Here is a 25,056-nt window from a genome sequence, read left to right on the forward strand (position 1 = left end):
AATGCTGGACAATCTCAGCAGGTCTGCCAACCTTTGTGGAGAGAGAACGGAGTTAATGTTTGGATTCTGGATGACACTTTGTCAAAGCTTTGACGAAGTCATCCAGACCCGAACAATTAGCTCTGTTCTCCCCAGATGCTGTCAGATCCGCTGAGATTGTCCAGCATTTTCTGTTTTTGTGTCCACTGCGTCCACAGCCTAGAGCCTACACTACGACGAGGGGCCGAGAGAACATTGACTTGAACAACGTGACTTGTGAACACTCATCGTTTGGCAGGTAGCGCGCAGGCCTGATTGGGGGAGGGTGGTGGTCTGGACTGTCCAGGCATGAGTGGTGGTGAGTCTGAAAAGCCTGGGGTGGCCGGGAGGTCTGCTGATTTAATGGGAGGGGTTTTGGTAAGGGGGAGGAATCGAGAGGACATTGGTGCCAGGGCTTCTGAGTATGTCTGTTGGGGGAGGCAAGATGTATTTCCATCTTTTGCCACCAGACCCCAGGTATTTGAAGTTACTCACTTTCGTCAAGTCTTCACACATCTTTACCATTCCTGGCTACAATTATTCAGGAAAATTGAGGAAGAAAGAAATGGAGGATAGCTGGGGGCAGTGTTGATAGCAGATCCTTTCCTGGGCTGTAATAGTATTTGCAAAAGTTTCTAAGAGAGAATGTTTGGTTAGTTGAGTGGGAACCAAGCTGTCACGCTCCTGGATGTATCTTGTAGATCACTGGGTGTATAATGTAGAGCGAGATGGAGCAGAAAATTTTAAAAAGAGGTTTAAAAAAAGTAATATACATTGTGATGAGTAGAAATGGGGACTTAAATTATAGAACAGTACAGCACAGGACAGGCCCTTCGGCCCACAATATTGTGCCAACCGTTTCTCCTAATCTAAGATCAACCTAACCTACACCCCTTCAATTTACTGCTGTCCATGTGCCTGTCTTAAGAGTTGCTTAAATGTCCCTAATGACTCTGACTCAACCACCTCTGCTGGCAGTGCATCCCACGCACCCACCACTCTGTGTAAAGAGCCTACCTCTGACATCTTCCTTATACCTTCAGCTTAAAATTATGCCCCTTCGTGACAGCCATTTCCGCCCTGGGGAAAAGTCTCAGGCTATCCACTCTATCCATGCCTCTCATCACCTTGTAAACCTCTAGCAAGTCACCTCTCTTCTTTCTTGAGAAAAAGTGAGAAAAGCCCAGCTCCCTCAACCTTTCTTCAGACCATAAGACATAGGAGCAGAATTAGGCCACTTGGCCTAAGAGACTCCTCCACCATTCAATCATGGCTGATATTTTCTCATCCCCATTTCCTGCCGCCTTCCCATAACCCTTGATCCCCTTATTACCCAAAAACCTATCTATCTCTGTCTTAAAGACACTCAGCGATTTGGCCTCCAGACCCCAGGTATTTGAAGTTACTCACTTTCGTCAAGTCTTCACACATCTTTACCATTCCTGGCTACAATTATTCAGGAAAATTGAGGAAGAAAGAAATGGAGGATAGCTGGGGGCAGTGTTGATAGCAGATCCTTTCCTGGACTGTAATAGTATTTGCTATTGTGGCAAAGAGTTCCACGGATTCACAACCCTCTGACTGAAGAAATTCTTCCTCATCTCTGTTTTAAAGGATCGTCCCTTTAGTCTGAGATGGTGTTCTAGTTTTTCCTACAAGTGGAAACATCCTCTCCACATCCACTCTATCCAGGCCTCGCAGTATCTTGTATGTTTCAATAAGATCTCCCCTCATCCTTCTAAACTCCAACGAGTACAGACCCAGAGTCCTCAACCGTTCCTCATACGACAAGTTCTTTGTTCCAGGGATCATTCTTGTGAACCTCATGACCCTTTCCAAGGCCAGCACATCCTTCCTTGGATACGGGGCCCAAAACTGCTCACAATACTTCAAATGGGGTCTGACCAGAGCCTTATACAGCCTCAGAAGTATCTCCCTGGTCTTGTATTCTAGCCCTCTTGACATGAATGCTATCATTGCATTTGCCTTCTTAACTGCCAACTGAACCTGCATGTTAACCTTAAGAGAATCGTGAACAAGGACTCCCAAGTCCCTTTGTGCTTCTGATTTCCTCAGCATTTCCCCATTTCGAAAATAGTCTAGGCCTAAATTCCTCCTTCCAAAATGCATAACCTCACACTTTTCCACATTGGGCAAGGAAGTGGCAAATGAAATACACTCTCCTAGCTTGCCCAAATCTTTCTGCAGCCCCTCTGCTTCAATACTACCTGTCCCTCTACCGATCTTTGTATCATCTGCAACTTAGCAACAGTGCTTTCAGTTCCTTCTTCCAGATCATTAATGTATATTGTTAAATGTTATTGTCCCAGCACAGACCCCTGAGGCACATCACTAGTCACCGGCTGCCATCCTGAAAAAGACCCCTTTATCCCCACCCTGTGCCTTCTGCCAGTCAGCCAATCCTCAATCCATGCCAGGATCTTACCCTTAACACCATGGGCGTTTAACTTATTTAACAGTCTCCTGTGTGGCACATTGTCAAAGGCCTATTGGAAATCTAAATAAATCACGTCACTGGTTCTCCTTTGTCTAACTTCCTTGTTACTTCCTCAAAGAACACTTAACAGATTTGTCAGACACGACCACCCTTTGACAAAGCTGTGCTGACTCAGTCCTTTTTTAACCATGCACTTCGCGATCTCATCTTTAATAAGACTGTAAAATCTTACCAATGACCGAAGTCAGGCTAACCGACCTATAATTTCCCGTCTTCTGCCTCCCTTCCTTCTTAAACAGTGGTGTTAAATTAGCCACTTTCCTGTCCTCTGGGACCCTTCCTGCATCCAGTGATTCCTGAAAGACCACCACCAATGCTTCCGCAATCTCCTGAGTTATCTCTTTTAGAACCCTGGGGTGTAGTCCATCCGGTCCAGGCGAGTTATCCACCTTCAGACCTTTCAGTTTCCCCAGAACCTTCTCCTTAGTGATGGCCACTGCACTCACCTCGGCCCCCTGGTTCTCCTGGAGCTCTGGCATCCCACTGGTGTCTTCCACCATGAAGACTGATGCAAAGTAATTATTCATTCGTCTGTTATTTCTTTGTTTCCTATTATTACTTTTCCCAGCCACATTTTCCAGTAGTCCAATGTCTATTTATGCCTCTCTCTTACCTTTTATAAATTGGAAAAAACTCTTCCTATCTTTCTTTATATTACTAGCTAGCTTGCACTCATACTTCATCTTCTCCCCCCTTATTGCTTTTTTAAGTTGTCCTCTGCTAGCTTTTAATAAGACATGCCCTCCAATCCAGGCAGCATCCTGGTAAATCTCCTCTGCACCCTCTCCAAAGCATCCATATCCTTCCTATAATGAGGCAACCAGAAGTCGAGGAACAATTGTCCTAATCTAGAATGGGAGAAAACCCTGCAGAGAGCCAAGACGAGAGGATGTCCTGAAAAGTGGACACAGGATATTCTTGATCAGTATGTTTTTACCCCAATCAAGAAGGAAGTTGTGCTAGATCAAGTTCTGGGAAAAGAAGTGGGAGAACTTTTGGGAAAGGGTAATCACACTATAATTACATAGGAAATATAAAGAGTAGGGCATAAGCCTCGAGCCTTACCTGTCAATTGAAGATCGTGGCCGATGATCAAACTTAATTCTACTTGGCCACGTTATTCTTGTATCCTTTTGATTCCCTTAGTATCCAAAAATCTATTGATCACAACCTTGAACAAATTCAGCAACTGAACATTCAAAGCTCTGTGAGTTAGAGAATTACAAGAGATTTACAACCGTCAGAAGAATTTTTTTATCCCAGTCCTAAATGGCCCATCCTTTATCCTGAGATAATGACTTCTGGCCCTAGATGGTCAAGCCAAGGAAACAGTCTTTCAGTATCTATCTATAACTTTGTACATTTCAATTAGCTCATCTCTCAAACTTCTCAGTCGAAAGAGAAAAGGCATGTTCTACTCTATCTCTGACGAAAGGACAACGCTCTCATCCCAAGAATCAAAGATGTACCTGCATTACAACCTCTCTCAGACAAGTATATTCTTCCTTGATAAAGTTTAGGGTAGTTATGAAAAAGGACAGGGGCATAAAACAAAGATGAAGGAGCTCGGCTAGAAGATGACAATGAGTTGAAAATGTGGATTAGAAAATGATGAGCTCTTAAAACAGTCAATCAGCAACGAGAGGTCTTCAAGGAAGGCAGCACAGGGACAGACTAGATATATTCTTATGAGGAAAGGAACAACCTCCAAAGCTAGAGTTCCCCAGATGAAGCTCCAAATAGAGATGCATTGTTAGTGTCATGTGAGAGTACCTTTAAGAAATGGGTGTTTAAGAAATGTACCTTTAAGAATGATGTTCCCTGTTTGTTTTAGAAAGGTTAACTTGAGTTCATAGAATAAAGTGTTTTGTTTTTAAAAATACTTGTCCTTTTCTGCTGTACTACACCTGTAGAGTGGGCCGTGTGCTCCCCATACCACAATCTATTAAAAGTTGTGGGTCAGGTGAACTCCATGATACACTTTGGGCTTCTCTAAACCCTGGCTCATAATAGAATCTTCGAAAATTTCATCGATTCTGGAACAGTCCCAGCAGATTGGAAAAATAGCTTGCGTAATGCCTTTATTCAAGAAAGGAAGCAGGCAGAAAGCAGGAAACTATTGACTAGTTCAAGATTCTCTTGAGATTAAAGTGCAGGTTCAGTTGGCAGCAAAGAAGACACGCAATGTTAGCATTCATGTCAAGTTGGCTAGAATACAAGAGACTCCATTTGGAGTACTGTGAGCAGTTTTGGGCCCCGTATCCAAGGAAGGATGTGCTGGCCTCGGAAAGGGTCCAGAGGAGGTTCACAAGAATGATCCCTTGCGAATGAAGAGCTTGTCATTTGAACGTTTGAGGACTCTGGGTCTATACTCGGGAGTTTAGAAGGATGAGAGGGGATCTTATTGAAACTTACAGGATACTGAGAGGCCTAGATAGAGTTGACGTGGAGAGGATGTTTCCACTCGTAGGAAAAACTAGAACCCAAGGTCACAACCTCAGACTGAAGGAATGACCCTCTAAAACAGAGGTGAGGAATTTCTTCAGCCAGCGGGTGGTGAATCTGTGGAACTCATTGCGATAGAAGCCTGCAGAGGCCACCAGAGAGATAGATAGGTTCTTGAATAATATGGGGGTCAGGAGTTATGGAGAGAAGGCAGGACAATGGGGATGAGACACATCAGCCATGATTGAATGGCAGAGCAGACTCGATGGGCCGAATGGCCTAATTCTGCTCTGATGTCTTGTGGACTCGTTAGCATAACATCTTCATAGGGAAACTTCCAGAATCTATTAAAACGGTTATAGCAGGATTCTTGGAAAATCACAAAGTGACCAGGCAGAACCAACAGGCATTATAAGAGGGAGCTTATGCTGAACTAATCAGAGAATCCCAACAGTGCAGAAGGAGGCCATTTGGCCCATTGAGTCTGACCCTCTGAAAGAGCATCCTACCTAGGCCCATGTAACACCACCTGAACATTAAAAGGCAATTTAGCATGGCTAATCCACCAAACCTGCATATCTTTGGACTGTGGGAGGAAACCGGAGCACCCAGAGGAAAGTCTCACAGACATGGGGATGACGTGCAAACTCAATCACCCAGGGCAGTAATCGAACCCGGGTGCCTGGCATTGTAAGGCAGCAGTGCTAACCACAAGGTGGATAAAGGGGGAACCAGTAGATGTGGTGTACTTGGATTTCCAAGACAATTTGATAATATACCACATCAAAGGTTACTATACCAGAGAAGAGCACATGGGGTAGGGAGTAACATATTAGCATAGATAAAATATTTAACTAACAGGACGCAAAGACTCAGGATAAATGGGTACTGTTCAGATTGGTAAACTCAAACTAGTGGTGTGCCAGTGATCGGTGTTGGGTCCTCAACCTTTGACAATCATTACCAATAATCTGGAGGACTCATAGAATCCCGACAGTACAGAAGGAGGCCATTCGGTCAGCACTGACCTCTGAAAGAATATTCCACTCGATCCCAATATCCCTTTAACCTACATACACATTTTCTGACCACGCAAGGGGCAATTTAGCACAGCCAATCCACCGAATCTGCACATCTTTGGACTGTGGGAGGAAACCGGAGCACCCGGAGGAAATCAAAGCAGACAGAGAGAGAATGTGAAAACTCCACAGACAGGATGGAATTGAACCCGGGCCCCTGATGCTGTGGGGCAGCTGTGCTAACCACTGTGCCACCAATGAAGGGACTGAATGTATGGTAGCTAAATTTTCTTATGACACCAAGACAGGTAGGAAAGTAAGTTGTCAAGACTGGGTAGAATGTCTGCAAAGGGACATTGACAGGCAAAGGGACATTGAGTGGGCAAAAAATACAGATGGACTATAATTGGAAAATGTAATCCTCTCCACTTTGGCAGGAAGAATAGAAATGCAGTAACTATTCAAATGGAGAAAGATTGCAGAAGGATCTGGGTGTCCTGGTACATGAATCACAAAGTTTTTATGCAGAAACAAAGTGATCTGGAAGGAAGTGGAATGTTGGCATTTAATGCAAGAGGAATGGAATTATAAAAGTAGGGGGCTTTACTGAAGTTGTACAGGATATTGGTGAGACCACATCTGGAGAACTGTGTATTGTTTTGGTCTCCTTATTTGAAAAAAAAAGATCCAACTGCTTTAGAAGCAGTTCAGAGAAGGGATTAAGTGCTTTTCTTATTATGAAAGATTGGACTTATACTCATTGGAATTTAGAAGAATGGGAGGTGATCTTACTGAAAACATACAAAATCTTGAGGGAACTTGATAGGGTGGCTACCTGGAGGATGATTCCTCTTAGGGGAAGAGACAAAAACTGGGGTACACAATTTAAGAATAAGAGATCTCCATTTTAAGACAGATGAGGATTTATGTTCCTATAACTAAAGAAACGGAGATTAAAATGAAACAAAAAGGGGTAATGCTAAATGACCATGGTACAAAAGAAGATAATCAAACTGAATACAGAGCACAGAAATTTTCTTACAGGGGTAGAGGGAATGGCTGAGGCACTTAATGACTACGCACTGCTGTCAATGTTATAATAAAGAAGGGTTGAGAAATTAGGATAAAATAAAGAGATGTACTTAACTAGTTAAACTCGTACTTGTTAATAATAATAATAATATTAGTTGACCGTTCAAAGTTGAAATGTCATCTGGTCCAGGGGTAATGCATCCCATGTTTCTGAGGGAAGGGTGGAAACAGCAAAGGCTTTGGTCATAATCTTTCAATTCCCCTTGGATACAAGAGTGGTGTTATGGGACAGGAGTATTGCAATTGTTCCACCCCTGTTCAATAAAAACCATCTAACTAAAAGGCATTAGCAGTACCTTTGTGGCAATGTTAGATTACTAGCAACCCAGAGACTACTCAGACTAAACCTCCAGAGACACGAGTTAAGATCTTACGATGGCACCTGGGAGAAATTTAAATTTATAAATCTGGAATAAAATGCTTCTCATTAATAATGAAACTACTGAATTGTTGCAAAAACCCACCTGGTTCACTAATGTTCTCAAGGGGAGGAGGTCTGGCATCCATAACATGATTCCAGACACAACAATGGCATTGCAAGCCACTCCGAAGAAAGCACTGTGGGTATACCTACATGATATGGACTGCAGCAGTTAAAAATCATAACCCTCTTGAAGGCTATTTCTTGTGATGCTCACATCCTTCGAACAAAAACAAAGCCAACCAGTCGGTGCTTGGGAAACTTGTCGGACACCATAATCTGGGATACACTTGTCAGTTGGAAGAAAATGGGTTAATAAATGACAGCCAACATGCATTTGTTAAAGGCAAATTACATCTTTCTGATAAACCTGATTGAATTCATTAATGAAATAATGAAGAGGTTTAATGAAAGCAATGCAATTGATACATGGGTCTTCAAAAGGCATTTGTTGCCCTCAATACAGGACAGACTAGAAAATGTTGTGATCATAGGTCCATCTCCTAATTTAAATATCAAAATGTAAATTTTAAAACCTGGCAGTTCAAGTGAATTAATTGACAAATGCGTAGCAATAAACTTTTGTCCCATTTGGTGCTGAAGAATTAAGTTCTAAAACAGAAGGTGCACCAAAGAAGGTTGTTGTTCACCTTCTAAGTACACAGGCTAATACTAGGCAAGGATATTAAGATTAAAGGAATCAATGCAAGCGGTAAGATACAGATTAGCATTTTCCAGTTTGAATAATGGAACAGGCTTGTATCCCAGAGCATGCCGTCGTAACGTTTTTGCAAAATTCTTTCAGTTCTGTTACATTGAGTGTTGAGTTTGCAGATGAAATAACAAAAGACACACTAATTTCTTCACTACTGATGGAATTATGTGCAAAATGATTATTCCAGATTTCCAACTTATTGATGACAGGCCATTTGCGTCTATAATCCAAACCATAATATGAAGATATCATTGCATAATTCAGTAGTCTCGCATGTAACAAATCTGCTACAGAAACCAGTCAATAAAATAAGTTTTAATCCATCTGAGTTCTAAAAAAAGTCCAAAACATAAATTTCAAAAATCTAGGAATTCAGGCAAATTTATACATTTTCCAAATTTAAAAACAATTTAAGGGTACTTAGAAAAATTAAATTATGTTCGGGTGGGTAAAAAGAGAAACTTAATGTTCTGATTCAGGACCCTGACAATGAAGATATGAAAATCACAGCACCTTCATTAAGATTGTGATTGAGGATAATTCCCTGTGTAATCAATTGTTAACTTGTCCAGAAATTAAGATAATGGATTGTTGGCTTCACTCAGCAACATTGCAAATAATTTCAAAGTTTTAGTGACATCAATATGTTCCAGCATGTCACAACCCATTCTGATCAATTCAAGAATGCAAAAAACTCTGCTTCTTGACCATATGATATGGCACCTAAACACACAGGACTGATTATGCAAAAATATACTGTAGATAATTCAGGGCTAGTCATGTTTCCTGAGAAAGCAATCTTCCCATCTCTCCATAAACAAAACTGGGTAATTATAAATTCAACAGTAGTCTGATGAGCCTCATACTTTGATATATCTGGTTAGAACTTATTCTGCAATATTTCTCGTAGACTTTCAATTTGTTGTCATCTATCAAGATGCTTTTAAATAGTCCAATTATACTTTTCCATTAATATTTACACACAGATAGTCACGGCATACAATTTGTACACCACAATGCAGCCTAACTCTCTAACTCAGTGAAAGCCACTGCAACACTTGTCTTCCATCATAGCACTATTTGTCCATGCAGATGGCATCCTTAAATACATTTTAAATCGGGTGACTGGAGAGGGACAAACCCTATTCGGAAATTCAAAATCAACACCTCTCGAAAAGGAAAATATATTGGCAATGTCCTTTTATCAAACAAGTTCATCAGTAATTTCTTCTATCACCTGGGCTTTATGCATCAGGTACAAAATATTCTTGCACAAATATTTTTGCCATTCTTTCATGAGTGCATGACATAAACCATGAAATTATACCAGTATTTAGGAATAGCTGTGTGCAAAACCCATATCTGGAATGAAGCCATGAAAAGTTGAATTTTCCTTTATAATTTTTTTTTTTTTGTCGTGTCACTGGATAATTCTCCACAAAAGACCAAAATACCTGCCATACAGAGCACATTTAAGACACAGGTTAAAAAATATATATTTAGTGACAATTTAGTTTGGCTGATTTTATCCTTTCAGGTAATTTCCAATCTCCGTTTCTTCATAAACTTTCCCAGTTGTGTAGGACTGGACTCCACTAGGAAGAAAACAAAAATGTAGTTCAGGTCCATCTTTACTGAATTAGTGCTTACTCTAGCTGACAATTAATTACTGCAATCATTTATTTAGATTCAGAGTTCCATGTTAGGAAAAGGCTAGATTGCAGTCTTCAAACAGCATGGAGGATAAACTTCCGTTACTAAACAAAGCAGTATGTTAAATTTTAAAGTATCACTTAAATTGCAACATTTAAAAAAAATCAGTCTTTTCGGTAATCTTTGACTTTTCTATATTGAAAAAAATATTAAAATAATTCGGGCCATGGGCATGCTGACTACTCAATGTTACCTTGCAAACTGGATGGAAAGCAAATCTTAAATGGGAGACCAAAATAGTTAAAATGGGTGTCAATTTATTTAGAAAAAGACATCCATACCCTTAGTAGTAATAATCCAGAAAGCTCAGTGTACTGTCTGTACTTCCAAAATGCTGAACAAACAGTATTTGCATTAATGAATGACTTCAAGGAAATTTCAGGTTGCAACACCATTTGGCATAGCCTAATACTTTGAATTGCACAGTCAGTCACTACCTCAATAAAAAACATAATGCAGCCTTGCTACAAACATTTTGCCTCCCTTGATGATTTCTGCACATTGAACTACCTATGTATTTTATTGCAAGTTCCTTTGATTAAGTCAGGTGTTCAATTTTAAGGTTAGTAGAATTGTGACTCGCAGTTACAAGTGACTGTGCCATGTCACAGAAATTAACCCATTCTTACTTGCTGTTTGTTGGTGAACATCATGTATTTGTTGTACTGGTGGTTGTTTTGGGTAATTTATCCTCTGTGGAGTCCTGCTCCTCGTCATCATATGGTGCTGGCCTATGGGAGGTGTCAATGGAGCCTGTTCCTGGTAAGGGGCATTTGAATTGCGGTCAACACCACCACCATCCAGATGAATATCCCAGAGTTCAGGGTCATCTGCTGTTTCAGAACAGAAAGGTTATACCAAAGTCTGACTTTGCCCCTGGAATTAACTTCCACCACCCCCTGGATGCATGGTAAGTATAAATCCTTACTATCATTCTTGGGAACAGAAAGGACACATCTTATGTGATGATAAAATCTGCATCTCAATTTTAATTTCTCACCATCTTCACCCCTAAGCTCCCTTTCTCATTCCCTCCACCACGGATGAACAGTGGCGGACGTCTGTACCATCTACAAGATGCACTGCAGGAACTCACCAAGGTTCTTTAGGCAGCATCTTCCAAACCCCCAACCACTACCATCTAGAAGGACAAGGGCAGCAGATACCTGAGAACCTCACCACCTGGAGGTTCCCCTTCAAGTTACTCACCACCCTGACTTGCAAATATATTGCCGTTCCTTCACTGTCGCTGGGCCAAAATCCTGGAACTCCGTCCCTAACAGCACTGTGGGTGAACCAACACCTCCGGCACTACAGCGTTCAAGGTGGCAACTTATCATCACCTTCTGAAAGGTAACTAGGGATGGGCAATAAATGCTGGCCTAACCAGCGACGCCCACATCCAGTAAATGAATAACAAAAACAGTAACTAATCCCTACCTCAACTCCAGACTGGCACCATTTAAACTAAATTTTGAATTAAATTGGTGGTGAAATGGAAAATTAAAATGAGTTTGATAGTATAATACTTTTCATCATAGGGTGTGTGTCAGCGGAAGATTTGGTAGCATAATTTAAAAATGTATCTTGCATGGAGTGTGAATTTCAGATCTCATTGTCATAAAAATCTATTCCAATTGGTGAACACATTAACTTTTCCTCATTAGCCTTTTAGTTCTTAAGAGCTCTAGGCTTGAGATGAACAGGTTTATCTTGGTTGATTTCCATCCTTAGACTAATTTAGATCTAGTATTGCTCACTGAGGGGGGGGGGGGGATAATTAATTAACTTATAGTACAAGATCTTATGTAAAAAAAGTGACAATACAATTGAATTTCACATATTTGAGAACTATATTTCAGTCCTAAATCAAGAATCTTAAAGCCAATTACATAGGTAAGAGAGGAGAGCTGGCTGTGGTTGATTGGATAAATAGAGGAGAAAATAGTAGCAAATAACGCTAACTCGTGATGCCATGGCTTTGGCGCCAGGAACAGTTGTATTTGTGCACTTGGCTTGCAATGCATCTGTTGGTGCATAAAACATTTCTCACACCACACATTTCATTGATCTGGATCATGAGCTGGTGTCAGTACTGGTTTGCGCCTGCATGATGCGGCATTGATTGCTCACTGCATGCTACTCAGAGAGCCATGCTCTCAGCTGTTGGCCTGATCCCTCTGCCTCTCACTTGCTGAATCTCTCCCTCCCAGCGATGTATGACTCTTCTCCCTTTCTAATCACAAGTAAAAGGTTTATTTTACCCAAACATGAACCTTTCTTCTCTGCATTTCATTTGGTTGATTGAAAACACTTCAATGTAAGAGCTTTAAGTTGACGTGAAAACAAAGCTTTTCAAACACCACTAAATACAAACTTCTCCAGCTTTAATAACTTCAATAAGGCACTTTATTGTATACAGTTTGATCTTACTGATTTGCATCTTCCACTAATGCAAAAATGATCATTTCCTGGCAAACAAAAATCTGTATCTTAGTTTTGAAATGCATTTTGCTATGTGATGCCATAATACACTAATACACAAAGCAATGCGAGAAAAGCGTCCACTGAAGTGAACCAAAGTGTGTAGATCTGCAAAAATGTGTGAAGTATCAGATTAAAGCACCTTCTCTTCTTCTGTCTTTGTCAAATCAGCTCGATGAGACTGGCAGCTGCCTGGGACATCACTAGCTCTGATGTCACAGACACTGCAACCACAGGTGGGAAGTGCACCCTCTTCACTTGCACCATCACAAACTCAGCCATAAATAAACAAAAATTTCAAGAAAGGATTCACAATTTTCAATGAAAAGTAGCTCCTTTATAAAACAAAATCTAAATCTGTAGCTAACTAGGGAAATTAAGGATAATGTTCGATTAAAAGATGCTGATAAAGGTGCAAAGAATAGTAAGCCTGAGGATTGACAAATCTTTAGAAACCAGCAAAACCTGACCAAAATGTTAACAAAAATTAACTATTTAAGCTGTGAATACTAGAAAGAGTAAACGAGCCAGGAATATGAAAATGGGGAACAGGTTTTTTTAAAGTATATAAAATGAGTGAAATGAAAATCGCTTATTGTCAAAAGGAGACTTCAAATGAAGTTACTGTGAAAAGCCCCTAGTCGCCACATTCCGGCGCCTGTTCGGGAGTAGCTAAAGTAGCTAAAAGGAGTAGCTAAAGTAACTATTCTTCACGTAGCGAGAAAGACACAAATTATCATTTTGTATATTCCCTTCATAATAGTAGACACAAGCTTGTGAGAGTGAGAAAATTAAAGTTATTGATATCAGCAGAGAAAAATAATTAGGGAAAACATAAGGAACTTGGCTATCAGCAAATTCTCAAGATCTTATGGACTACACCCTAGAGTTAAAAGTAACTGCAGAGATATTGGCTGCACTGAACATGATTTTCCAGTCAGTTCATTTAAAAAATCATAGTACGATCAGACAAAGCTGACATGGTTTTATGAAAGGGAGAGAGTGATTTGGGTGTACTTGGAGAAGGAATACAGTGTAGAGCTACAGCAAGGGTTTAGGCAGGCAAATGACATAGATGTTTATTGTAAGTCTTGCTACAATTGTAAAAGGCTTTGGCGAGACCACATCTGGAGTTGTGTGCAGTTTATGTCACAATATTTAAGGAAGGATTTACTTGCATTGGAGGCAGTACAGCAAAAGATTAGCTCCAGAACCGAGAGGGTTCTCCGATGACTAAAGGCTGAGTAAATTGGGCCTATACTCACTTGGGTTCAGAAGAAGAGAGGTGATCTCATTGAAACAGATAAGAATCTGAAGGTAGACACAGTGGTCATATATCCCTTTGCTAGGGAATCAAGGATAATGTGACCAGGTGAGAAGAGGTGAACTGGTTCTCCTCTACTCAAGCTCCTTGGTTGCTCACAACAAAAGTTTAAATTTGTTTACACAATTAGCTATTTAAGCTGTGAACAATAAGAAGCCAATGAAACAAAATTTTCTTGCGTCAAAGAGCAAATTTATTAACCACTAAACCAGAGGAAAATGATCGAAATGCAGTGCAATCATTCAACCTCACTCACGCAATTATCAGAAATAAGGGGGAGTTAAGAGTCCAATAAAACAAAAGGTAAAATAATATACAGGTAAGTGTCTTTTGATTGTCCTTGAGGTATAGATTTTAAAACGCTGTAGCTGGTTTGGGCTAGCTGGTTTCTTGGATGCAGTCAAATGCAGAAGATGTTGCAATTATTATTATTTTTTCAAATTTAGAGTACCCAATTATTTTTTTCCCCCCAATTGTGGAATTCCAATTTAGCGTGACCAATTCACCTAATCTGCACATCTTTTTGGTTTGTTGGGGTGAGAGCCACGCAGACACGAGGAGAATGTGCAAACTCCACACGGACAGTGACCCGGGGCCAGGATCAAACCCGGGTCCTCGGCACTGTGAGGCAGCACTGCTAACCATTGTGCCACCGTGCTCGCTCAATGTTGCAATTATTACGAGATCTTGATTCGCTGTTGGTTTCAGGTAGAGTTGGCTTCTCAAACTGGGCAACACGCATTCCAAAAGACAGAACAGCCTGCAGCTGGTTTCCTTTGCTAGAGACTTTCTTGACACCACATGTGTCACTTACAATCTCTCCCGTAACAGCCTCCCCGAACAGGCGCTGGAATGTGGCGACTAGGGGCTTTTCACAGTAACTTCATTGAAGCCTACTTGTGACAATAAGCGATTTTCATTTTCATTACTGGCTGGGCAGCCTTGCCTACCTCATCTATTGTCTATTTCCATGGACATTTGAGTGTGGCTGTCTGTGAAAAGCCATTGTTTCCGTATCGACTGCTTTGCATTTTTAATGTCTCTTCCTTAGGTAGCTACAGGTTTTGATAAGTGTCTGGATTACAGGATATGTCTCACTCTTCACGGTCCCCTGGAGCTGATTTTTTGTTTCTCATCCTCACCATGGAATTTTTAATCAGTTTGCTTTGTCTCAAGTTCAAACTTAAAATTTCCAGTCAGGAATAAGTTGAAAAATCAAAATTTCAAAAATAAAGGAGAATAGCTTCCATACGAAGAACAGGATGACAGGCTCAAAATAACAGGTCGATCATTAAGGGTTGAGATAAGGAGAAATTTCTTGACTCGGAGGGTAGTGTACACTCCATCATGGAATATATTTAAGGGTGACATGGACATATTTTTGATCTCAAGAGAAATCAGGAGGTGTGGGGAGTAGGCGGGAAAGGAGTTGAGGCAGAATAAATGATCGCGTCTTGATTGTATTGAATAAGCAGGTCTACTCTTTATTATACAACAAAAACAGAAAATGCTGGACAATCTCAGCATCTGTGGAGAACAGAGCTAACGTTTCAAGTCTGGATGACTCGTCTTTCTCTCTCCACAGATGATGTCAGACTTGCTGAGATTGTCCAGCATTTTCTGTTTTTGTTTCAGATTTCTGCATCCGCAGTCATTTGCTTATTAATTCTACTCTTTATTACTTTTCTAACTGAACCACTAGTGGGGATATCCTATGTGGAAAGTTTCCAGCTGGCTTCTGACAAACAGTTAACCTTTCATTTTGCAGAGAAACCATTATAATTAAAGCGTGTGAATAGAAATACCATTTCAATCATCTTTCTGAATAACAGGAAAGCATAACCGTAGTGATAAAAAAGCATTGAATAAAACCTACCAGCTAGGAATTTGTCTTCAGCAAAGTAAGATTCATAGCTGACTGGTGTGCTGTGATTCACTTGTGGCGTTGATTTAGACTTCCCTATTGCCTCTGGGGGGGGGGGGGGAAACAATTACATTAAATCAGTATGCACAAGTAAATAAAAACATTAAAAGACAGTTATTTTGAGAAAAGTATGATGTGGAAGAGACACAAACAGAAGAAATCACAATGTGCAAAAGTAATTCACCGTGGTTAGCACTGCTGCCGCATAGCGCCAGGGACCCGGGTTCGATTCCGAACTCAGGTGACTGTGTGGAGTTTGTGTTCTCCCTGTGTCTGCGTGGGTTTTCTCCGGGTGCTCCGGTTTCCTCAAGAGTCCAAAGTTGCGCAGGTTTGCCCCTTAGTGTCCAAATGTTAGGTGTGGTTATCGTCTTACACGGATCAGGTGAGGATTGGGCCTGGGCGTTTTATGAGGGTTGGTGCAGACTGGATGGGCTGATTGTCCTCCTACACTGTCAGGGTTCCACGTTCAGTATGGATAAAAGAATGGTTATGGTAACATGGAGCAGAGAGTAGGGATAAATGGGTCTTTTCTGGTTGGTAAGCTGTAACATGTGGAGTGTCAGGTGTCTGGGATTTTAACTATTTACAATCTACATCAATGATTGAGAGTGAAGAGACCAAATGTATGGTCGCTAAATTTGCCGATGACACCAAGATAGGGGGAAAAGCAAGTTGTGAAGAGGAGGTAGAGAGTCTGCAAAAGGATACAGGCAGGTTAAGTGAACTTGTAAATATTTGGCAGATAGAGTATAATGTGGGAAAATGTGAAATTTTCCACTTTGGCAGGAATAATAGCAAAGAGGTATACTATTTAAACGGAGAGAGATTGCAAAACTTAGTGTTCATAGGGATCTCGGTGTCCTGGTAGTCGAATCGGGAAATCTGTATGCAGGTACATCATCAAGTGATTAGGGAGACAAATAGAAGGAGAATAATATAAAAGTGGAAAAGTTTTATTGCTGCTGTACAGAGCCTTGGTGAGACCACATAGAGTCAGAGGTTTACAGCATGAAAACAGGCCCTTTGGCCCAACTTGTCCATGCAGCCCAGTTTTTACGATTAAGCTAGACCCAATCAATTGCCTGCATTTATACCCTCTATACCCAGCTTTCCCATATGACTGTCTAAATGCTTTTTAAAAGACAAAGTTATACTCGCCTCCACTATTGCCTCTGGCAGCTCATTCCAGACACCCACAACCCTCTGGAAAAAATTGCCCCTCTGGACCTTTCGTATCTACCCCCAAACCTATGCCCTCGAGTTTTAGACTCCCCTACCTTTGGGGACAAAATGTTGATTATCTACCTTTTATGAACCTTGTTATTTTACAGATATCTGTAAGATCACCCCTAAGGCTCCTGGGAAAAAAGTCCCAATCTATCCAGCCTCTCCTTATAACTCAAACCCATCAAGTCCCGGTAGCATCCTAGTAAATTGTTTCTGCACTCTTTCTGGTTTAATATCCTTCCTATAAGGTGACCAGAACTATACACAGTATTCCAAGTGTTGCCTTAAATATCTTTTACAACTTCAGCAAGATGTCCCAACTCCTATTTTCAATGTTCTGACCAATGAAACCAAGGATGCCGAATGCCACCTTCACCACCCTGTCCACCTGCGACTCCACTTTGAAGGAGCTGTGAACTTGTACTCCTCCATCTCTTTGTTCTATAACTCTCCCCAACTCCCTACCATTAACTGAGTGGGTCCTGCCCCGATTCGATCTACCAAAATGCATCACCTCACATTTATCCAGATTAAACTCCACATCTGTCATTGATCAGCCCACTGGCCAAATTGATCAAGACACTGTTGCAATCCTAGGTGGCCTTCTTCACTGTCCACTATGCAACCAATCTTGGTGTCATCTGCAAACTTACTAACCATGCCTCCTAAATTCTCATCCAAATCATTCATATAAATAACAAATAACAGTGGACCGAGCACTGATCCCCGAGGCACACTGCTGGTCACAGGTCTCCAGTTTGAAAAACAGTCCTCTACAACCACCTTTTGTCTTATCGTCATGCCAATTTTGTATCCAATTGGCTACCTCGCCCTGGATCTGGAATACGGTGTACAGTTTTGGTCTCCTTATTTGAAAAAGATGTAAGTGCATTTGAAGCAGTTCAGAGAAGGTTCACTGGACTTATTCTTGGGGATGGGGGGGTTGTCTTATGAAAAAAAGTTGAACATGTGGGCCTCTACCCATTGAAGTTCCGAAGAATGAAAGGTGATCTTATCCAAACATAAAATATCTTGAGGGGATTTGATAGGGCAGATAGCAGGAGAATGTTTTCACCTGTGGAAGAGTCTGGAACCAGTGGACACTGTTTAATAATAGATATCTACCATTACATTAAAGACAGATGAGGATAATTTGTTTCTTCTCAAAGGGTATGTGGAATCCTCTTCCCCAGAAAGTAGTGGGGGTTGGGCCTTTGAATTTAGTTAACAGATTGGACATATTTTTGATAGAAAAAGAAGAGGAGGGTTATGGAGGGCAAGTGGAGTTGAAACTACCAAGTTGTAAAGGTTGGTTGCGGGGGGGGGGAAGGTTTCATATATTAATGATAATATAATTAGGAGGGATCATAAAAATCGGGTAGAAGTCCTGGCATCCAATGCAATAAAGGAACTCTGTTTTTCAGTAATTCTTTGAGTCCTTGTTATGACTTCATGAAATTAGAGATCAAAACTCAGGCTTAAAGCTTTGGACTTCATTCTTCAGGCACAAACCTAATTGCTTTTTCGAGTATGCATCGCATGCAGTGATATAGATGGTGTCCAGAGGTTTGTAGGCTAGAATATCAGAGTTTCCACAAGATATATGGGGCGAGATTCTCCACTCCCACGCCGGTTGGGAGAATCGCCTGGGCCGCCAAAATTTCCCGGGCCGCCGGTCCAACGCCCTCCCGCGATTCTCCCAAGCGGTGGGAACGGACCGGTCGAGTTCTGCCGGAAACCCCCAAAATGGCGATTCTCCGGCACCCCCGCTATTCTCAGGCCCGGATGGGCCGAGCGGCCAGGCCAAAACGGCGGGTTCCCCCCGGCGCCGTCCACACCTGGTCGCTGCCGTCGGGAACAGCGCGCGAACGCTGGGGGGGGGGCGGCCTCAAATGTGGGGTGGCCCGCGATCGGCGTCCTTCCTTCCACGGCCCGCAAGATCCATCCGCCATCTTCTTGCGGGGCGGACTTAGAGAGGACGGCAACCGCGCATGACGCCAGGTATGCGGCGCCGCCTTTACGCGGGCGACAAGGCCTGGCGCGTGTAGATGACACGGCCCCGATCCGAGCCGATTGTCAGGGCCTGAATCGGTTAGGATCAGGACCGTTTCACGGCGTCGTGAACCTCGACGGCGTTCACGACGGCGCGGCCACTTCGGCGCGGGAGTGGAGAATCCCGCCCATGGTACTTGGGTGGGGGTTGGGGACAGAAGAGAAATGGTAACAAATGCATTTTTAAGTTGAAATATTGATAACATTGTGGAACAGCAGAATTTTCAAAAAAGTTTTAAAATACTGTCATTAATGGAATATATATAAAAACATAACCTGACTGCATAGATTCTGACTGCATAGATTCTATGTGTAGCCAAGATTTCCAAGATGAAGAAAGATTTTTTTTTCTATTTTATGCAACGGATATTTGGAGGGGGTCAAGAGGGTACGGTAGGTGGATTAAACTAGTATATAGTAAAACCAGAATTGACAACTGAGCTTAAAATGTAAGCCACTTACAATGTGGCCCTCCAATTAATTCTGAAATATTTAGTGTCCGAAGAAATCGCAAATATTCTCATGTCGACAAAGTAAACTATCTGTGCTTCTGTGCAGTTGAACTTTGCTCATGAATTTTTTTGAAAAACATAAAACACCCATTTAAGATGTTACAAAACAACCCCTGGTCAATCATGTAATTTTATATGATTGGTATCAAATTCTACAGCATTCTGTTGCTGTTTAGGACCCTCCAATCGGGCTTCTAACAAACACAGCACTGAAACTGCACCAGTCAAAGTCCTTGATATCCTGTGAATGTTTAACATCTCATTCCTCATCAACCTCTCCAACCTAACACTATCAAGCACTCCATCCTTCTTGAACATCTGTTTTACACCATCTACTTAAGTGGCATGGCTTTTTCTTAATTTCATTCAAACCTGCAACATAGACACTGGAATCCTTCAAATTGATTCTTTTGCTTTATCTACACAGGCAACTCTCATGCACCCGATGTCTCTTCTACCCCTTGGAAATGTTATCCAAAAATGCGATGTCAGGTTTCACATTTATGCCCACACCAAAGTCCATTTAATATGTCCACATTCACATGGCAAGCACCCACAATTGCTTGTATAACATTCATACCTGGACAAGCTAATTTCTTCCATCATAATGCAGACAAAGCCAAAACTACCATTGTAAACTCTCACAAACATCTATTTACCTCTGGCCATCAGGTTGAACTCAAATGTACTGCTCAAATGTCAGATCAGCTTCCTTCTCTACATCAGATCTGTCACCAAGAATTCTTTAAAAAAAATAATTGCTCTTGGAATGTGCACAATGCTGACATTTATTGACCATGAACAGCCAACCAGATAATGTGGACTTGAGTCATATAGGTTAGTTAGATTAGCAAGGGTGACAAGTTTTCTTTTCTCAAGGCCATAAATGAACTATTTCATTTTCACAATAAATCAGCAATTTTCACGGTCATTTTTTCTGGTGCCCACACAGAAGTTAAGTTCACTTTACTGAATTCAATTTCCCCATTTCCTTCCTTCAACATGAACTGCAAATTCTTCCCTCAGCATTTCTATATTGCCAGTTCACTCCTGTCTTCAAAAACCTCAAGAACTTCCTTTTTGACCATGCTTTTCCCTCACCTTGGCCTCTTGCTTCGTCTCCCACCCACTTCCCTGTAAAGTGCTCTGGTAAGTCACTCATTTCAACAATGCTCAGTTGTTATTTAGAACAAATAATTTCTGCAGTTAAATCATACTGTAATGGTACAATATCAAATTTTTCACCTGACTATTACTCAGTTTAAAAATGGTTCACAATTTTTCTGGTCCAAATTTTTTAAAATTAATGATTTGATATTGAGAACAACTTACTCCATTTCTAACTTATAAGTAAAATTTGAATGTACATGGGGCAGTTTTATGAGAAATCTTCTGCCAGTTTGGATGGTTGTACTTTTTGCACAGGTGGAACTCAAGTACCTGTGTGATTGCTTGCTTGTATTCCAGTGGAACTATTATTGGTCTGTGGCTGTGTCTTGCCTTTCTTTGCCATCCGTTCCCTGAACTGTTGTTGGAGTTGTTTCTGTCTAAGTTTCCGTTGGTACGTGGGATCCAACTCCTGTGGCAGGGTTATTAGGTCAGTGCTGCAGTCTTTACTTCTGTGTAATTAGAGTCCATGCAATTAGTTGTTTTGAGATACTCCTCTTCATCTTCCCATCCCAACAATCTCAGAATAAATCCAGTCAATTTTTCTCAGTGGCCCATTGAGAGAGTTCAAACTGGTGGTGTGCCACAGGAGTCCGAATATTATAGACTCCACTTCCTATTTTTGTGGCAGGTTAATTTGGTCAGTGGTGTAATTCTTATTGTGCCAGCTGTTAAGAATTTGGGAAATTAACACGGTTAACAGTGAACCCGAGATGAAAATAATCTAACAGACAAGTTAAAAGACGAGCAGGCATCTAGAGGAACAATGAGATGCGATTTTCCCAGTCACAAGGTTAGCAGGCGTCAAGAGACATGAGGTGCGAATGCCCATATCAGAAACATTGTTTACCAGAGATCAGTGTGGCCATACGAATGATAATTTCTAACGGTAAGGAATTTGAGAGACGTAGACAGTTGAATCGACAGGATGGGATATCAAAGAGACTGAATAATCTCACTGTTAGCCCCCTCATTGGGGAAAGAGGCCAGATCCATCTATGATCTGAGGCATGGAGGTCTGTTCCATTGTTTAAGATCCTGGACCGGACTGGACCAGACCCAACATTTAGGATACCAGACAAGAACTAAATTACGCTAATTTGCAAAACTATGAGTGAGGAAAGGATACTTAACCCTAGGAGCTCTGACCAACAATCTTTAATTTAAACACAGAATGAATCACATTATCAAAGAAAATAATTTTACAATTATCAGTTATAAAGTTCTTAGTTACAAGAAAAAACTTTTGTCTTATACCCTCACTATAAATATTCCAACCAAGCAACCCTAATACAGTTCAACTGCCACTTAGTTATCACCACTTAGGTGACCAAGTCTGGGAAGCGTCGCTTCCTGGTTCAGCGAAAGCACAAAACTGTATCTATGTAGAAACTTTTTGGAGAGAGAATTGTTCAAAAGCAACCTGAAAATCCCTCTCTTGTCAGAAGCTTCTGCCCAGCCTGATAGCATTTGGGGGAAAACTGCTGTTCAACTTAACTCCAAGCAGACTGACTGCAAAACTGCAAACACACCTGGGTCCTCCCATCAATTACATAATCTTTATCCCACATTAATGTTCTATCACCTGCTTAGCTAGGACTGCATACAATCCCATAAAAATTATCTACTCTTGCAATCAAAGTTCCAATCAGCATCTCTTTGTAAACAAGAAAATGGATAAAATTAATAATTAACTCACCTTTAATGACCTCTTAATTGCAGCTTTAACAGACACACAGTCTGGACCTCAACATGGGTTCTTTCATAGTATGCAACAAATATATATTGTAACCCAGGTTTTTAAAAACCTTGCTGCAACATATATCACCAATTTCTTACATTGATCACACCATTTAACATTTAGAGCCATGGCAGATTGCAGATATTCTCCTCTAAAAGATACAGTTTTTTGCCTTCGCTGAACCAGGAAGAGATGCTTCCCAGACTTGGTCACATAAGCGGTATTCTGTGGTAACTATTGGCTGGATTTGATTTATCTAGAATTACTAAAATTGGACGTTGCTTGAGAAAAGGGGTGTCTCCTTGAGTTCCGGGGTATATTTTGGGAACAAGTGTCATAGTGTATATTAGTTATTAGTTTTTTTGTTTTTAAAATTTTCTTTTACTTTAATATTCTTTATTAATTGTTTAAACAACCATTGGTCTGGTTCCTCACTGGGTTGTACATAGTTCGACACATTATTCGAAACAAATATACACCACTAAGAACCGGTGTTTCAAGTTACCCTTCAGGGTTTTTTTTTTAAAGCTAGAGTATCCAATTCTTTTTTTTTTCCAATTAAGGGGCAACTAAGCGAGGCCAATTCACCTACCCTGCACATCTTTGGGTTGTGGGGGTGAGACCCACGCAGATATGGGGGAATGTGCAAACTCCACACAGACAGCTACCCGGGGCCGGGATCAATTCCTTGGTGCCGTGAGGCAGCAGTGCTAACCCGTGTGCCACCGTGCCACCCACCCTTTAGGGTTTTGAGACATTCTCGCAGGGATCAGCAGGGTTCTTAACACAGCAAAGCTGGTCAATGAATAGCAATATGCAGAAAATCAGCAAAAGAGAGAGCCAAACCTGTATGTTGTCAAATGTATTCCCTATATCTGTATTTTATGTATATCACAATACTGAAATAACAAAGACTGTGGGCGCGATTCTCCCCCAAAATTACTAAGTGGGTCTTTGAGGGAGTTTGCCGCCGGCTCTGCTGGCGAAATCCCCACCGCTATCAAACGACACAGTCACCTTTTTGGGCCCTGGGGAGTTTCTCACCGGTTTCGCTCACACTTAGAATGTTTTTTTAGCACTGGGGAGCTGAGATCGGGCCACCATTTTGAAAGGGTGCCCTGATCTCTAAGTGAGCTTGTGGGTCCCCCACCGATGGGCAATATCACCGCCCCTCCCCACACACATATGGACACTACCCACCCCCACCAAGTGAGGGCACCCCGCTATGGGGTTCCCCTCTCAGGCCCCCCCCCCCACCCAATCCCCTTTACAGCACCCCCCTCCCTTCCAGGATCCCTGCCTATCAACCCCCCTTCCCCCCCCCCATCCTCCTGGAGGCCCCCACCGACCTGCCCTATGCACCCCCACCCTGCAAACCCCCCCCCTTCCACCCTCGTTTCTTGTCCCCCGACCCTCGGCAGTGCCACCCTCACACTTGGGCAGCCTTGCACTGCTACCACTGGCACCCAGGCAGTACTCCTGCTGGCATGTCAGTGCTATTCAGGCACCTTGGTAGTGTGGCAGTGGCAAAGTGCCAGCTGCGCAGTGCAACAGTGCCCACGTTCCAGGAGGAGGGTTGGGGGCTACCCTGCATTTACCCATACCACCCAGGGATCTCAGATGGCCTGGGAGACCCAGGTGCCGTTCCGCCTGGTCCACATTTGTGTGGATCAGCACTGATCGGCTCCTGGCTGCAGCCTCCCTGGGGAGGCTGAAGAATCGATGGAGGCCGGTGGATCCCACAAAGGTAGGTTTACAACCTACTTCTGCGTCATTCGGTCCCGCCCATTTGGGGCGGGGTTCCGACTCCAACGTCTCGCAGGACTCTGGAGAATCTCACGAGGTGCAAAGCCTCTCCCGCTTTGTTGTTCTCTGGCTGTATTGTGCTCTCCCTCGAGCGCAAAGCGGCCGGAAAATCTCATCCTACAGAACCCAAAAGGATAATACTTATGCCGGCATCTAAATATCAGTTAATTTTGTTTCTCCCTCAGCTAAGCAAATTGCAATATATTTCAATCTTTCATGAAATGTGGGCATTGCAGGCAAGGCTAGAATTTGTTACCCATCCCTAATTCACCTCGAACTGAGTGGCATTTTTAAAAGAGTCAACCATTTTACTGACCTTCATACCCAAGGGTGTGATGCAACAAAAAGGGGTGCATTATGTAGTTTGTCAGCAGAATGTTTTTCTACTTCTAAAAGCTAGGTCAGTTTGAAAATTCGTAAGGAATCGGTTTGAAACTGCAAAATGATTTTTATTAAAAAAGCTGGTTTGAATTTCTAATCAAGTTCATCAGTGATAAAAGTAGCGCGTGGTAACTTGGTCCCTTCTAATACAAGCTTATAATTTTGCACACAAATTAGAATGTCTGCTATAAATATGTAACTATATTACACAATGCTTACTAGTTTCTCTTGTAATAAACAAGAAATCTTAAGCCTTATGAGAGGTGGTGTGGTGCTCTGTGACATCCAAGGACTGAAGTAAAATCGAATGAAGGTGTGGTCCAATTGCTAAAAATTATTTAACAGATGGGGTGTGCAGTTTCTTCCCTGATCTGTTATAAATAGCTTACCTAAATGTCAAAGCAATAATAGTACTCTTGAAGTTCTCAGTAATTGGGACTTGCTCTTGAGAGTTGTCATATAGACATAAATAAGTACAATATATCTACACTGTACAA

The 25,056-nt window shown here is 41.7% G+C and overlaps 1 protein-coding gene across 3 annotated transcripts in view; it reads right to left on the minus strand.

Moving 5' to 3' along the window:
• Positions 1-7,900: 7,900 nt before the first annotated feature.
• The window catches only part of rad52 (RAD52 homolog, DNA repair protein), a 65,238-nt gene continuing 48,082 nt past the window's right edge, over positions 7,901-25,056 (minus strand). Inside the window, exons 8-11 of one of the 3 annotated variants that reach the window (XM_072484594.1) lie at positions 20,905-21,083; positions 15,626-15,718; positions 10,571-10,771; positions 7,901-9,823 (exon numbers count right to left, since the gene is read on the minus strand). In XM_072484594.1, the coding sequence (XP_072340695.1) occupies positions 9,762-9,823; positions 10,571-10,771; positions 15,626-15,718; positions 20,905-21,083 (535 nt within the window). In that variant the 3' untranslated portion in view covers positions 7,901-9,761. Of the gene's footprint in view, positions 9,824-10,570; positions 10,775-15,625; positions 15,719-20,904; positions 21,084-25,056 lie in introns of all 3 variants that reach the window. The other 2 variants (XM_072484592.1, XM_072484595.1) reach the window with 2 other exon arrangements.

The sequence above is a fragment of the Scyliorhinus torazame genome, chromosome 19, assembly GCF_047496885.1.
Source record: "Scyliorhinus torazame isolate Kashiwa2021f chromosome 19, sScyTor2.1, whole genome shotgun sequence".
NCBI lineage: Eukaryota > Metazoa > Chordata > Chondrichthyes > Carcharhiniformes > Scyliorhinidae > Scyliorhinus > Scyliorhinus torazame.